The sequence below is a fragment of the Bicyclus anynana genome, chromosome 18, assembly GCF_947172395.1.
Source record: "Bicyclus anynana chromosome 18, ilBicAnyn1.1, whole genome shotgun sequence".
Taxonomy (NCBI): domain Eukaryota; kingdom Metazoa; phylum Arthropoda; class Insecta; order Lepidoptera; family Nymphalidae; genus Bicyclus; species Bicyclus anynana.
The window spans coordinates 15,689,818-15,705,292 of record NC_069100.1 but is presented as its reverse complement, the minus strand read 5'-3'; the positions used below and the strand labels follow the sequence as shown (position 1 = coordinate 15,705,292).

General features: G+C 42.1%; 1 protein-coding gene across 2 annotated transcripts in view; it reads left to right on the top strand.

Moving 5' to 3' along the window:
• The first annotated feature begins 153 nt into the window (after window positions 1–153).
• The window catches only part of LOC112043851 (polypeptide N-acetylgalactosaminyltransferase 1), a 36,499-nt gene continuing 21,177 nt past the window's right edge, over window positions 154–15,475 (top strand). Inside the window, exons 1-10 of one of the 2 annotated variants that reach the window (XM_052887055.1) lie at window positions 154–581; window positions 1,951–2,151; window positions 2,266–2,425; window positions 7,860–8,067; window positions 9,547–9,638; window positions 9,883–10,010; window positions 10,773–10,868; window positions 10,935–11,014; window positions 11,734–11,870; window positions 12,768–12,941. In XM_052887055.1, coding sequence (XP_052743015.1) covers window positions 221–581; window positions 1,951–2,151; window positions 2,266–2,425; window positions 7,860–8,067; window positions 9,547–9,638; window positions 9,883–10,010; window positions 10,773–10,868; window positions 10,935–11,014; window positions 11,734–11,870; window positions 12,768–12,941 — 1,637 coding nt within the window. In that variant the 5' untranslated portion in view covers window positions 154–220. Of the gene's footprint in view, window positions 582–1,950; window positions 2,152–2,265; window positions 2,426–3,869; window positions 4,084–7,859; window positions 8,068–9,546; window positions 9,639–9,882; window positions 10,011–10,772; window positions 10,869–10,934; window positions 11,015–11,733; window positions 11,871–12,767; window positions 12,942–15,475 lie in introns of both variants that reach the window. The other variant, XM_052887054.1, reaches the window with a different exon arrangement.

Here is a 15,475-nt window from a genome sequence, read left to right as displayed (position 1 = left end):
GTTTACTTCAAAATAAACGATAAAAAACTAAGCTGAAAAAGCAATTAAGCTGAACGTGTTTTCTTTCCGCCTCCGGTTTAAAAATCAACAACACGATCGTAAACAACGGAACGTTAACCTGAAATAGCGAATTGAAACGTCATTCAAACGTGATCCGTCAGTGTCATTCCGCGACTGCGATTCGCTGCTCGCGTCAGTGTCAAACGAAAGACAGTCCGCGATGGGCATGCGACGCACGGTTAAATTTATTAAACAAAAAATGAAATTGCCGGTCCGCAAGTGCTATCATGCGGCGAAAGCAGGTTTCTTTGTGATATTAGTCGTGACAATTTTAACTTTATTCGAGCACTGGCGGGGCGGCAAGCGTGCGGCGCGCGCTATGACTTCCGGCTTAGATTCGGAGGCAGCTTACGAGAAGGCGATACTGGAAGACGAGGCCAGGATCATCCCGGGGCTGGGAGAAGGCGGCGTGGCGGCGCACCTCACGGGCGAGGCGCAGCGCCTGGGCGAGGAGTCTGAGAAGCAGCTCGCCATCAACGTGTACCTGAGCGACAGGATCGCGTACAACAGAACTCTGCAAGGTAATGTGAGCTGTACAGTTACTGCGGGCGCTGTCATCATTAGCATAAGTGCACTGTTATGTTGCGAGAATGGTAAAAAACAATTGTCAGTCAGTAAACAACTGGGACTATTCTTGTTTATGTATGGATTATTTAATTGAGATAGTGCATAGTGGTAAGAAAAATTGACTTTACTTTAGCTATCAGTCAATAGGTATGACTTTACTTTATCTCAACAGAACAGTGCAAGAAAACTAAATGTCATATTAATTTCAATAACAGATCATGTTTTAGATCCATTTCCCATCATAAGGTGGGTTGGGCTAAAAGTACTAAGCCTTTATTGCTTCTAAGAAATGGTTAGCAATGTTGGTGAGTTGGAGGCGGAGCACATTAAGCTGTTCATTTACATTAAGATCATCTGGGTCATCTGGTAAATGATTATTAAATAGTCAAACATTGTCACTCTAAGCTCACCAACCCACATAGGACCAGACTAAGTCACACAAAGTTGCTCTGGTAATGAAGAAGAGAGAAGGTCCTAATCCAAAAATGTTCAATAAGAGTAGATTTTTTTTAGATGTAAATATCTTTGCTAACCCGGCAAATGCTGCTTTGCCATAAAAAATTGTGGGGTGGACCACCCTTGTCATTTCAAAAAAATCAAAAGTTTCAAGAAATTCTCTTTTATGAATTTCAAAAAATTTATCAAGCCATTTAAGAGGAGTACAGCATAAACTATCACTGTGATATGAGAATTTTTAGTATTAAATTTTGCCCTTTTAGATAGTGCAAACATTTTCTAAAGGCAATTTTTATTAATATCATATATATTACTCATGCACATTGCTAGAATAGAGTCTATTCTGTTACCACCAGCGTCTGTTAGCGTTTTGTTTTGATTGTGAAAAAATTATTTACCACACAACTACTTATAAAATGTAACATGATTAATAAATAATATTTAAAATTTTACAATAGTTGATAATGCAATCGGGTGTCAAAAAAAAGTGACTGGAGATGTCATTTCATGTATGTATTATGTAAATTGAATATTGTATAGCCAATTAAAACTGTACATATTCTCAAATTAAGTTCATCTAAATGTTGAACAGTACAGGTGATAAGATATAGCCTTGTTGGACTCCAACACTTGCATGAAGTGTTTCAACAACATGATTATTGTATTCACCCATGCTGTATCATCTTCTCAAAGTATGTCATGATGGTGAATTATATGTTTGGTGTTTCCATAGCCAAATGGATCTCCTAAATTACAAGCTAGCTTTAATGTTTTGAATGGCTTTGAAAAATCACAGCAAATTTAGCATACCATCTTAGTTAGTTGAATTCCCTTAGTTAAAAAATTAAATTTTAACTGATATCTCAGACCACCGTCATCCGGCGTGCAAGCGCGTAGTGTACGACGCCGAGCTACCTTCCGCCTCCGTCATCCTCATCTTTCACAACGAGCCGTACTCTGTGGTGCTGCGCACCGTGTGGAGCGTCGTGAACAGCGCGCGCCGCGACAACCCGTGGTTCCGCCGCGCCAACTACGTCGAGCGGGGCACCGGCCGCACCATGACGCTGGGTGAGAGTCGCTTGTCATTGACCAGTCGTACTCATCTTTCTCCATAAAAGTTCAACTTTGATTCAAGTGCACAACCTTCACAACCTTTACTTTACATTGACACGATTTGTCTAGGTTACCCGGGTCAAGACCCGAACTCACCGTTCGTGTACCTCAAGGAGATCATCCTGGTGGACGACAACTCCACGCTGCCCGAGCTGAAGGGCAAGCTCAGCCACTACGTGAAGACCAGGCTGCCGCCCGACCTCATCCGGATAATAAGGTTGCCCGACCGGTGAGTCACTCGTGTAATCAAAATTTAGTTTGAAAATGCATCCAATTTCCTATATACTATGTGTGGCGCAGTAGATAGGTGTTACGTAGGCTTGAAATTTGTAAAATGTATGATTCAGGTGGAAAATATGAAGCGGGAAGTACTTCGTATAATTTTTAGGAGCGTGTTCGTACAAACATTAAAGGCGATGTTGATAATGTCTTGTGTAGAAGTTATATTTTAGATTGTGTATTCGCTGTAAACCCCGTAATGTGACCGGGTTAGTCTGTTTATTCATCAGGATAGGACAGGTACCAGTGTGTATGTTCCATGGGATTGGACACCACTAGAAGCTGTACAAGTTGAGGCGCGTGCGACGGGTGACGCGGAGGTTTGCGCAGGGTAGGCGTGGCGCGCTCTCGCCACGCCGGCGCGCTGGCGAGCGGCGCCGACGTCCTAGTGTTCCTCGACGCGCACTGCGAGGCGGAAGCCGACTGGCTGCGGCCGCTGCTGCAGCGCGTCAAGGAGAACAGGAGCGCCGTGGTGAAGCCGATCATCGATCTGATCGAGACGGACACGTTCGAGTATTACGCCGACAATGATACGATTTTTCAGGTGATTCCGTAACTTTTTCTAGGATTTTCCAAAAGTTCGTTGAGAGAAATGCAATACGTCAGCGATTGAGATTCGTGTGTAACGGTGAACTGGTATTGTTATGTAGATGTTTGAAATTGTGGGACTTTTTAATAGTAATAACGTTAGTTTTTGGTTAGTTTGTACGTTGGACATCGTTTATGAAGTACACACTTCGCTGGTTGACCCGTTACCTGTTAGTGTCGGGTCCGGTCACGAGGACCAACTTTTTTCCGTTAATGTATTTCTAAAATTATTGTCGTATCCTCTCTGAGCAGGCGGGCCAGCGAAGTCAGGCTCCTTTTCTTGGTGTTGTATCGCTTTCTACTGTTAGATGTAATAGATTTCTAGTGAAGATGTAGTGAGTACTTTTTAATGTAGATAGAATGTGTTTGTCATTTTATTTGTTGATATCTACTCTGGCGCTGTTATGGGCATAACTATTTATTACTGATGTATGCTGTAAGTCCAAGTTTGAATTTACCGATTAATGTTTCTAATGTTCTTTATCACAGGTTACTGCTTGTGTTTGTTCTCTTTTCAATTCCTTTCCTTTTCTTTTTTGTTGTTTTCAAAACAGTGATATATAATTATTCAAAGCATATTAGACTAGACTTTTTTTTTGTGTTGAATTTACTTTCGCTATAATACAATAAATATAAAGCAGAGAGAGGTTAGTTTAGGACGAACTCGTACTCATGTGTATGTCGGAGATATATTCGTAGTTCGAAGGAACTAAAACATGGACTTTTAAAAAGCGTTTGACACGTTTCCGCGGGAGAACAACGGCGTGCGAGTCGGCTAAACACTCACGACACTTTGCTCACGACAGCGTGGGCCTCACCCGCGCCCGCCTAGCTGGCGCGCGCTTTGCGGCGGGCGACGTCCTGGCCTTCCTCGACTCCCACTGCGAGGCCCAGCAGGACTGGCTGAGGCCTCTGCTGCAGCGGACCAAGGACTCGCCCCACGCGGTCGTCATCCCGATCATTGACGTCATTGAGGCTTCCAACTTCTACTATAGCGTACAAGACCCCGCCACTTTCCAGGTTCTAATACTTTTAATTTTTTTGGTGTACACATTGAGCACAAAACACTAAATACACTTAAATTACTATCTCTAAGAGTATTAGGAAGTAAAATATTTTTTAAAATAGCTGAAACAAACCATTGCTTTACTTTTCCAAATCAAATATTGTCTACTACAATCAAATGTTCAATAATTGAGGACCTAAAGTCCTACCCTGCAAAAATGTGTGCTCAACCTATTTAGCTACCGTTTAAGGATTTAGCTAATGTCAAAGTCACAGTAGATTTGCTTTAGCTACTGGTCAGAATGAGATGTGTCAGTATATCACACGTGATGTACAATGTACATAGTTCTGATTTCTTTTTTCGTAATTCTTAATGATACGAACCACTACTTTAGTACACTACATAACAAGTGAAAAAACCGCACACTTATCGAATTAAAAAGTGAATGAGAAACTCCGAGAATCATCCGTTTTCTTGCGATTAGTGCTGTATTGTTTTGCCAACGGTACTAAACACGGACACGAGTGTTTGTGTGGCGGCTATCGCTGCCGCGCCGCAGCCGCAGCTCCGCCGCGCATTGTTCCACTGATTGCACGCGCACGCGCCACGTGCAGCTTGTTGTGTGTTGCACTCGATTGTTTGCTTTCCGTTGTTCTGTTTGCACTTTTGTTTCTACTTCGTTGCAATCTCTGTTTTGTGTTTTGTTTTTATTTTATCTTCTGTCTATGATTTGTGGGGATGCAATGCACTCTTATATAATATAAATAAAACATAATGTAACAAGATTAGTGTACACATTTTTCTGAAATGACCGGTCTATAGGTGCTTCTATTTTTTAATCGACTTCCAAAAAGGAGGAGGTTCTACGTTCGGCTGTATGTATGTTTTTTACGGAAACAATTTTCGAGTATCTTCAAGTAAGAGGTGTGAAGGGGCGCGACAGTGGTGGCGCTCCAAGCATGACACTACTTATTTTCATATATTTAGAAACGCGAACTATAGCTTGGCAAATTCGTTCGTAACACTCCCGACGGTCCGCGTGGGCCGGGAGGCTGGTTACGATGAATGCAAAACCCACGACTAATGCAAGTCACTCCCCCGCGCGCTCGACCTTACACCTGCGTTGACTTTTCCCCCCCTTTTCTATTGAAAATTGAATTATTTCAAAAGAATGTAAAATCATTATGTACTAAAATCTAATGGTATGCTGAAGACGCGCATCTACCGCGCTACCGCACACCACGGCCGCGCCCCCTGTCGGTCGGTATACTGCAGATACCCGGAGCCTTACCGCTATCTATTATCTATACTTCTATACTAATATTATAAAGAGGTAAAGTTTGTAAGTTTGTAAGTTTGTCACATTTTTTAAATGGGGTAATCTTCGGAACTACTTGTCCGATTTTAAAAATTCTTTCACCAGTAGAATGCTACATTATCGGGGAGTGCTATAACTCGGCTAATATATATTGGTATCATATATATTAGCCGAGTTATCACAGTTTGTCATACAGGTCGGACTGAAAATCCTCTTAAACAGACTTATTCGCATGCGCTGCCTTTACTATTGTGTAAAATTGAAATTAATGTATGGAGACTTTATGTATCTTTAAAAGTTCTACAAAAAAGTCCGCGACACCATATATCTATCTTCTATATATTAGCAGATATAGTACCTTTTGTGTTTTACAAAATTATTAATTTTATATACTTAGGTTTACGTCATTATTTATACAACTAAACTTTAATCCTTATTAAAATAAATTATTTAATAATCACAAGGATATTATGGAGATAAGATTTGCCCTTAACAGTATGTTAATTACTCAAATAGTTTCGGAGATAATACAAAATTTCTAAAAGACGCAGAAATTCCGCTATATGACGCCCGGCGCTTTCATTTACGTAGTTCCCGTTTCCGTGTGAATATGGGGATCAAACATAGCCTATGACACTCGCAAATAACGTAGCTTTCTATTGGTAAAACAATTTTCCAAATCGGTCCAGTAGATCCAGAGATTACAAATACAATCCTTTATTTGCTGATACAGTTTACAAGGTCTTAACAAATAAATATAATCTGTTCTGTATCACGCCCGATTGGCATGCAAAATATTAGTTACATTTACAGTAAATATTATGTCATTCCAGAAATTACTTTTAATAATGAATAGAAGAACAATATTAATTAATTTGAAAAAAAGAAAATACAAATAAAAAATAAATGAATCAAAAATCAATTTACATCATATTGTCAAAAGAATAAATTTATATTAAAATGTCAAAGTTAAAAATTCATTTATGTCATAAAACGCATTGTCCAGGAGAAACCTACGCAGATTATTTTTAAAACTAATTAAATTGTTCTCCTGTCTTATACGCTTTGGTAATTTATTATATATTCTAATAATCATCATGCAGATTACCTCCTACAAGCACACGAACTTTACCTCTTTATATTATTAGCATAGAAGTCTCTATTTTTCTTGGTCATACCACCACTCTCGAAGGACTGGACCGATTTTGCTAAGGGTAGGAGTAAGATAGAGAAGTTACAGGGTAGGGTAGGGTCGGGTAGGGAAGCGTAGGGGTAGGGTAGGTTTAGGGCCGGGTAGTGGTAGGGTAGTGGTAGGGTAGTGGTAGGGTAGGGGTAGAGGTAGGGTAGTGGTAGGGTAGAGGTACGGGTAGGATAGGGAAGTGGTAGGGTAGGGGTAGGATAGGCGTGAGATAGGGGTACGGATGGGATAGGGTAGGAAAGGGATAGGGTACGGGGAGGGTAGGGGTAGGGTGGGTGTAGGGTGTAGGTAAGGTAGGGATAGGGTAGGAGTAGGTTTGGGGTAGGGTAGGGGTAGGTTGGGGGTAGGGGTAGGGTAGGGTAGGGTAGGGGTAGGGTAGATGTAGGGGTTGGGTAGGGTTGGGGTAGTGGTAGGGTAGGGGTAGTAGTAAAGTTGATATCGAAATTTACGCGGACGAAGTCGCGGGCGTCCGCTAGTCTATATATATAAAAGAAAGTCGTGTTAGTTACTCCACTTATAACTCAAGAACGGCTGAACCGATTTAACTGAAAATTGGCAGGGAGGTAGTTTAGAGCCAGGAGAAGGCCATAGGATACTTTTTATAAAAAAAAAGTCGGGTCTTCCTTCCTGACGCTATAACTCCAGAACGCACAAACCGATTTCCACGGTTTTGCATTCGTTGAAAAGGTCTCAGGCTCCGTGAGGTTCATAGCAAAGAAAATTCACGAAAAATTTCAACGTAGGGTAGGGGTAGGGTAAGGGGTTGGGTAGGGGTAGGGTAGAGGTAGTTGAAAGTTTACATCGAGTTTCACGCGGACGAAGTCGCGGGCGTCCGCTAGTTATTTATATTTAAAGGAGATCACTTTACCACTCGGTGGTATAGTATAGTTAACTGTAGTCGTGTTATTTGGCTTTATCATACGAGATTTTATTATAAATAAATTGTTGACATATTATATATTTTTTTTTAATCAAGGAAAGCATTAACACGATTTCGGGAAATATAAGATTCGACAGATTCTGCTTCATGTGACGCAATACAGTAATAGGTAATTAAGTATATTGCTTTATAATGGACCGGACGCCAAATCGGTTCGATAATGTCGATTAGATAGGTATATCTGGACCAAGTTACATATCGTTTATCTACCCACATCCCGATAATGTTGCTAATCGGAGAGCTATCGGCGGGCCGGAACGTCTGATCGACGAACGAGTAGGTCGACCGTCCGGCCGAGGGTGCGGTGCGATGACGTACGAGCGCGTGGGCGCAGGCGCGGGCTGATGCTGGCGCGCGTGGCGGGCGCGCGGGCGGCGCGCGGCGCCGTGCTGCTGTTCCTGGACGCGCACTGCGAGGCGGGCGCCGACTGGCTGCGGCCGCTGCTGGCCCGCGTGGCCCGCAAGCGCGACGCGGTGCTCACGCCGCTCATCGACGTGCTGGACCAGACCAGCTTCCGCCTCGACGCGCCGCAGCACTTCCAGGTGCGGGCGGCGAGCGCACGCGCTACGCAGCTTCACTAACTTACGAGTATATGGAGCTCATTAACCGCATATGTAGAGCGGCGTCTTCGCTAACTTTAGTGCTTGGAATGAAGCTCGGCCTGACTAACCAAATAAAGAACTAGACTCAACGGCGTAGCTCGGGTCGCAAGACAAGGAACACACAAATTCTGAGAGAAAAGTTCTGTAAGATTCTCAGACGGCGACTGACGCTGCTTCAGAGGAGCCCGATGTCTGTGCGCCGTCGAATCTAATGTCTAGTACTTGAAGAGAACTTGCCAACGACGAGACGTAGAGGTGGAAGCTGTTGATCCAAGGTAATGCTATTTTGCATCGGAGAAGAATTAACTACTAGGTACTCCAAAAATTAGAAATTACCTAAAATAAAAGAAAGAGTGGTGAATTTTAACAAAGCAACGGTGGTGGATTACAATAACTTGTTTTGATTTGCGTACGAACAAATAGAGTCGAACTTTGATCGATAGAGATAGAGTGAAGCAGTGAGCGAGGCGTTTGAAAGTCTCGATAACGTTAATAATGAGATTAGTAGCAGCGAGTTCTCGCAACAAGTACTTACTCTCGCGTGGGAACGGCTAACAATGTGTGAGCGAGTGTGGACATGCCGCTGTACGAGCAAAACAAAAACCATGTCACGTGTATTACAATTTTCCTAACTTGCAATTACTAAATGCTACGTTTTTACTATTTTGAATTCTTTCCAAACATTTACTCTGCTTGATTGAAACAACTGCTAAATGGCCACTAAATAGCACATTACACTTGTAAGGTGGTGGTAGCACAGAATTGAAGTAGATTTGATTGAAGCATGTGGTCCTTACAATATGTAGATTATAGAACATTACAGTTTCTTTAACTTTTGTAGTAAGTAGTAACGTCTACAATATTGGTAGACCGGTGGACTGTACTGTAAAATAGAATAACATTTGTAACCCACGGGTGAGCAAGTCCCGCGTCGCGCTGACCACGCGTGCGCATTGCGACATACTCGTATCCCGTGAAAACGTAATGACGAATGATCGGCCATACTGAACATATCGCGCTCTCTTTCATCTGAACAACCAGCAAGCGCAACCAGCGCTGGATTAGCCTGTAAGCTATTTAAGCAATTTCATCTCATCGGGGGGCAACAGAGACAACACAGAAAAAAAGACCACATAAAAATAATTGACGTTAATTTAAATGATATATATTCGTACGTATTAAGATTTTTTTAATGAATTCTTCGTAGTTCACATAAGGTTAGGGGGCCCACAGGTGAATATTGCTTAGGGTATCGAGTTACATTAATCCGGCACTGATCGCAACGAAAGGGAGAGCGATATTTCCGGCTGGGCGCTATTGGTCGATTTGTCTTCACGGTATACTAGCCGTAGTGGACGTGCTCTGCCGAGCACGGCGTGTGGTCGGCGGGACGCGTGCACTGACCGGCGACGCGCGCAGGTCGGCGGGTTCACGTTCATGGGGCACTTCACGTGGATCGACGTGCCCGAGCGAGAGAAGAAGCGGCGCGGCTCCGACATAGCGCCCACCTGGTGAGTGTATACGCGCTTTATGTCTGTTCATCTGCAATATTATTATTATATACGAAATATTTGTATTTTGTATGTAACGAAATTACTGGACTGAATTATAAGCCTAAGTGACACGTTATACACGTGCTCCGTGGTTGCCTAGTACATTAAAGATGTGAAATTGAAACACTCTAAAACGTGTTATTGCGCACAGTTCAACTCGCAGTACTCCTTGTCCTCATGTGACACCCACTCGTGAGCGCAGGTCGCCCACGATGGCCGGCGGGCTGTTCGCCATCAACCGCGCCTACTACTGGGAGATCGGCGCCTACGACGAGCAGATGGCGGGCTGGGGCGGCGAGAACCTCGAGATGTCCTTCCGCGTGTGGCAGTGTGAGTAGTGGCTGTATACGTGTGCCCCATGTGACACCAGCGACACCAGCGACACCAGCGGACGTCTACAGACTACTTTTCGATACATCGTGATGACCTTTATCTTTTACTCATATGCAGGGTGTCTCGTAATTTACGGATAAAACGCATATGGTAGATACACCACCTAACTTTCTAAAACTAATTTGAATAGTTTTCCAAAAATCTTCATCAGTTTTTTCAAAGCTGTAGCTGCAGTAATTAATATTTAAGGGGGTTAGTTTTGTTAAATATTGCGGATTAAATTCTCCTACATTGGAGAATTATGATACTATTTTTATAAATAATGTTTTATTTATTTTGTTTGCAATAGTTAAGCTTTGAGTGCAATAATTATTTTTCTTTCATGGTTATCTAAGATGATTCGATTAACCATTAGTGTACCATTATTTTAAAAACTTCTATACTTATTGAGGTTTGCACAATGGTATAAAACTTGTATTTAGGTATTATTTGTAGTTACACTTTGTAACTACAAAATAGTGCCTAAATGCTGGTAAAATATATGGGAGATGCTGAATTTTCAATACAAGAAAAATATTTTAAAGTGTGCACATTCCAAAATTTTTCTTTACAATGTATTATAATATCTGCCTACTTGCCTAAATTTACTAATTCAGTTATTTGTATTGACTTGGTATTATATACTATTTTAAAAAATGTTTATATAAACTAATGACAACTCGCACGCCCGAGTAAGTTCGCTCAACCGTTCGCTTGCAGGCGGCGGCACGCTGGAGACGGTGCCGTGCTCGCGCGTGGGCCACGTGTTCCGCAGCTTCCACCCGTACGGGCTGCCCGCGCACTCCGACACGCACGGTACGTGCTCGCCGCTCGCTCTCTGCTGCTGACGTGTGCGCGACACTGAATGTGACGTCATTGCAGGGATCAACACGGCGCGCATGGCGGACGTGTGGATGGACGAGTACGCCGAGCTGTTCTACCTGCACCGCCCCGACCTGCGGGTGAGCCCCTCGTCTGCCGCGTCGGCGACCTGCGACACACATCTCGCCAATAGTAAAAGATAGTCGACCCATGGCGGCCTAGAGCGATTTACTTTCCGTTCAGATATTTCCGATGTTTAAGATGCACACGCACAGACAAACCCGTCCTCAAAATGTCGGGTGACAACAAGTTTAAGTGCAAAGCATGTATAAAAATCGGAAATTAGTTTAGTAGACATTTCGTTATGGCTTCTAATCTCCATGTGCGAGCGTGGTCACGTCGACATCACCAGTGGGACTCCTCGCCTAACATGCCCACGACATATGCAATGAAGACAAATGGCACCGAACCAGCTACGTTACGTACGTATTAGCTACTTTAGTATCGGTCCATAAAGTAATTTCAGCCGTCAGGTTTGCATTTTCACCTTTATCAAACTAAAAAACTATATCTAAAATCAAACGAATATTTGTTGACTTCCATTTTTAGCTTCCTCTACTTCACAACTGAATGAAGCAAACGAAAACATGCAAATAGTTTGTTTTAGTCACCTCTACAATTAGGATAACTAAATCTCAAATTGTCTGTTTGATACTTTGAGAGACATGAATAAATTCAAAAACCACTGGACTGATACAAAAAAAATCTTTTGACGGCCACGTGGCGCAGTGCGTAGTGTAGCAGTTTATCCCGTCCTGCCCCACGCTACCCCTCTGACGCCACCACCCCTGCCCCCCAGGAGAGCCCCAAGGTGGGCGACGTGACGCACCGGCGCGTGCTGCGCGAGAAGCTGCAGTGCAAGAGCTTCCAGTGGTACCTCGACAACGTGTACCCGGAGAAGTTCGTGCCCGTGCGCGACGTGTTCGGCTACGGACGGTGAGCGAACCGCTTTGCGTTACAGATTGATACTTAGATCAACTCTTTATTGCCCAGCATTAACTTCAGCCTATTGCCCACTTCACGGTCTTCCTTCCTCCTTGAAGGAGAGGGGATATGGAGCTTAGACCTACCTTAGTACTTATGCAGCGTGGTACGACCACGCTGCTCCAACACGCGTCGCTGGGATTAGGGAGATAATGAGGCACCGAGGCACGAGGGTGTAACACCACCAACTTCCCAACTCTGTGCTGAAAATTTAACTAAAAACTTCTAAAAAAAAGAAAATCTCAGTAAATACACCATGAGGCGAACGCGACCGCATTTGAACCCAGCACCTTGTGATCAGAAACCATAACCACTGGACCAACGCTATTGCACAAACAACATTTATAAAGCAGCAACAAACATACCAAAATATATAAAAACAAAGACGCTCAAAGGCAGTCTTGTCGCCTAAACTTGTGGATTTTTTCAATGCATTTGATTGTGTTTATCATTAAACATTACTTAGAAAATGAAACGATTATAGATAAAGAATATTATAAAATAAAGAATGTAAAGTTTAGTGTTAAAACATTAAAAACTGAGAAAGATGACTAATGAAAAGCACTTGATTATTTGCTTGTAAGAGCCCATCAGGGTTCACTGTTATTACCCTATCTTTTTCTTATTTATATTAACGACTATATGATTTAGTAAGGAAAACGCCCGAATGTAATTGAAAAATATTTTGTTTATTTCTAAAATTGACTTCAATGACGAAAAATTGGTTTGTATAAATATAAAACATAATATTATGACCAAAAAGAAGATGTTTATGGATGACTAAAATGGAGTTTTAAAGATGTGAATAAATTAAACTGATTGATAGAGAATATCTTTATTTGGTTGCAGGTTTGTTAATAACGCCTCGGGTCTGTGCCTCGACACGTTGCAGCGCGACGCGGAGGCGTCACCGCTGGGCGTGTACGGCTGCCACAAGCGCCTCGAGGCGACGCAGTACCTGGCGCTGTCGCTGCGCGGCGAGCTGCGGGACGAGGAGAAGTGCGCCGAGGTGCAGTACACGAGGTATGCGCTGTGGGCGGGGCGGGGCTGTGCCTCGACACGTTGCAGCACGATTATTAATATGTTGTTGCAACAGTGTGGAATCCTTTACATTCAAAACGGTATGGTAAATTTTAAGATCGTCGGCGTAAAAACGTAAATTTGATGTCAAAATGTTCATTAATAAAAATTAAGAAGAAAAGTGGGCCCAAATGAGATCCCTGAGGGACTCCTGAAGGAATTAATTTAATGTCAGACCTATAACCAAAAAAAAATACCAATTGTGATCGGGTACTCAAGTATGATTCACACCATCTCGATAAGGTTGTTGAAGCTTAGTCAGATAATTCTCATCTGACTAAGCTTCAACAACAACAAATTGTGGTTCACTAGGTCAAATGCTTTTTTGAAATCGGTATAAATCGCATGCACTTCAACCTTATTATCCAAAGCTTCGGTTATATCCATTACAAGTCCAATGAGGTTGGTAGCCGTGGATTTACGCGGCAGAAAACCATGCTGATTACCGTTGATATACTATTTCAAAAGAAAAAGTAGGTTTTTTGTATGAGCGCTTCAAAAACCTTGGCACATTACGATAAGATGGAAAAGGGCCTAATTATAGGCCCTATAGCTAACACTATTGACCACACCGACTTTGTATATTGGAGTGACGTGAGCCATTTTCCACTTAGTGGGAAATAAACCAGATTTTAAAGATACATCTATACTAATATTATAAAGAGGTAAAGTTTGTAAGTTTGTAAGTTTGTCACATTTTTTAAATGGGGTAATCTTCGGAACTACTGGTCCGATTTTAAAAATTCTTTCACCAGTAGAATGCTACATTATCGGGGAGTGCTATAGGCTATATTTTATATTGATATCATATATATTAGCCGAGTTATCACAGTTTTTGTCATACAGGTCGGACTGAAAATCCCCTTAAACAGACTTTTTCGCATGCGCTGCCTTAACTATTGTGTAAAATTGAAATTAATGTATGGAGACTTTATGTATCTTTAAAAGTTCTACAAAAAAGTCCGCGACGCCATATATCTATCTTCTATATATTAGCAGATATAGTACCTTTTGTGTTTTAAAAATTATTAATTTTATATACTTAGGTTTGCGTCATTATTTATGCTACTTAACTTAAATCCTTATCAAAATAAATTATTTAATAATCACAAGGATATTATGGAGATAAGATTTGCCCTTTACAGTATGTTAATTACTTAAATAGTTTCGGAGATAATACAAAATTTCTAAAAGACGCAGAAATTCCGCTATATGACGTCGGACGCTTTCATTTACGTAGTTCCCGTTCCCGTGTGAATATGGGGATCAAACATAGCCAAGACACTCGCAAATAACGTAGCTTTCTATTGGTAAAACAATTTTCCAAATCGGTCCAGTAGATCCAGAGATTACTTCCTACAACCACACGAACTTTACCTCTGTATATTATTAGCATAGAAGTCTCTATTTCTCTTGGTCATACCGCCACTCTCGAAGGACTGGTTCGATTTTGCTAAGGGTAGGAGTAAGATAGAGAAGTTACAGGGTAGGGTAGGGTACGGGTAGGGAAGCGTAGGGGTAGTGTAGGGGTAGGGTAGGTTTAGAGGTAGGGTAGTGGTAGGGTAGAGGTACGGGTAGGATAGGGAAGTGGTAGGGTATGGGTAGGATAGGCATGAGATAGGGGTACGGGTGGGATAGGGGTAGGAAAGGGATAGGGTACGGGAAGGGTAGGGGTAGGATAGGGGTAGGGTGTAGGTAAGGTAGGGGTAGGTTTCGGGTAGGGTAGGGATAGGGTGGGGGTAGGGGTAGGGTAGATGTAGGGGTCGGGTAGGGTAGGGTTGGGGTAGTGGTAGGGTAGGGGTAGGGTAGGGTAGGGGTAGTAGTAAAGTTGACATCGAAATTTACGCAGACGAAGTCGCGGGCGTCCGCTAGTTAAATATAAATGTAAGAGGATACGCTAAGTGCTTAGCACATTTTTTAGATAATATTGGAGGAACTAGATGTGGGCCACTACCCTTGTTAATATTAATAGTGAGCAAGTACTTATAAACCTCGTTTATATCCACCGTTACAAAATACGCTGACACCGATTCACTGTCGCTAATGTTGGAATCATATGAAGATGAGCTTTGTGTTGTCGAGAGACGATCCTCGTAAACATATTGAAAATATTCAGAGAAATGTTGACATATTTCATGGCAGATTTACTACCAAGAAACATTTCATTTGGAATTGGTCCTTTGATGATTACAGAATTTCCAAAAGTACTTAGGTTCATTACGTAAATAATTTGCAGCAGAATTCTTAAACTTCTTGTGACATTCAGATATCAGCAGATCACTCCGATGCTCAATTGTCTACACGCATGATAAAGAAAATCAAAAATAAAATCGGTATCCCTACTTACTCACTCGACAACCAATGCTACGCCCAAACTGGGTCCATAACTTGCATTATATGTATAATAAAGTGTAACCAGTATAAATATTATATTGTATAATGTAAAATGTATGGTATTGCTTGATTGTGAAATAAAT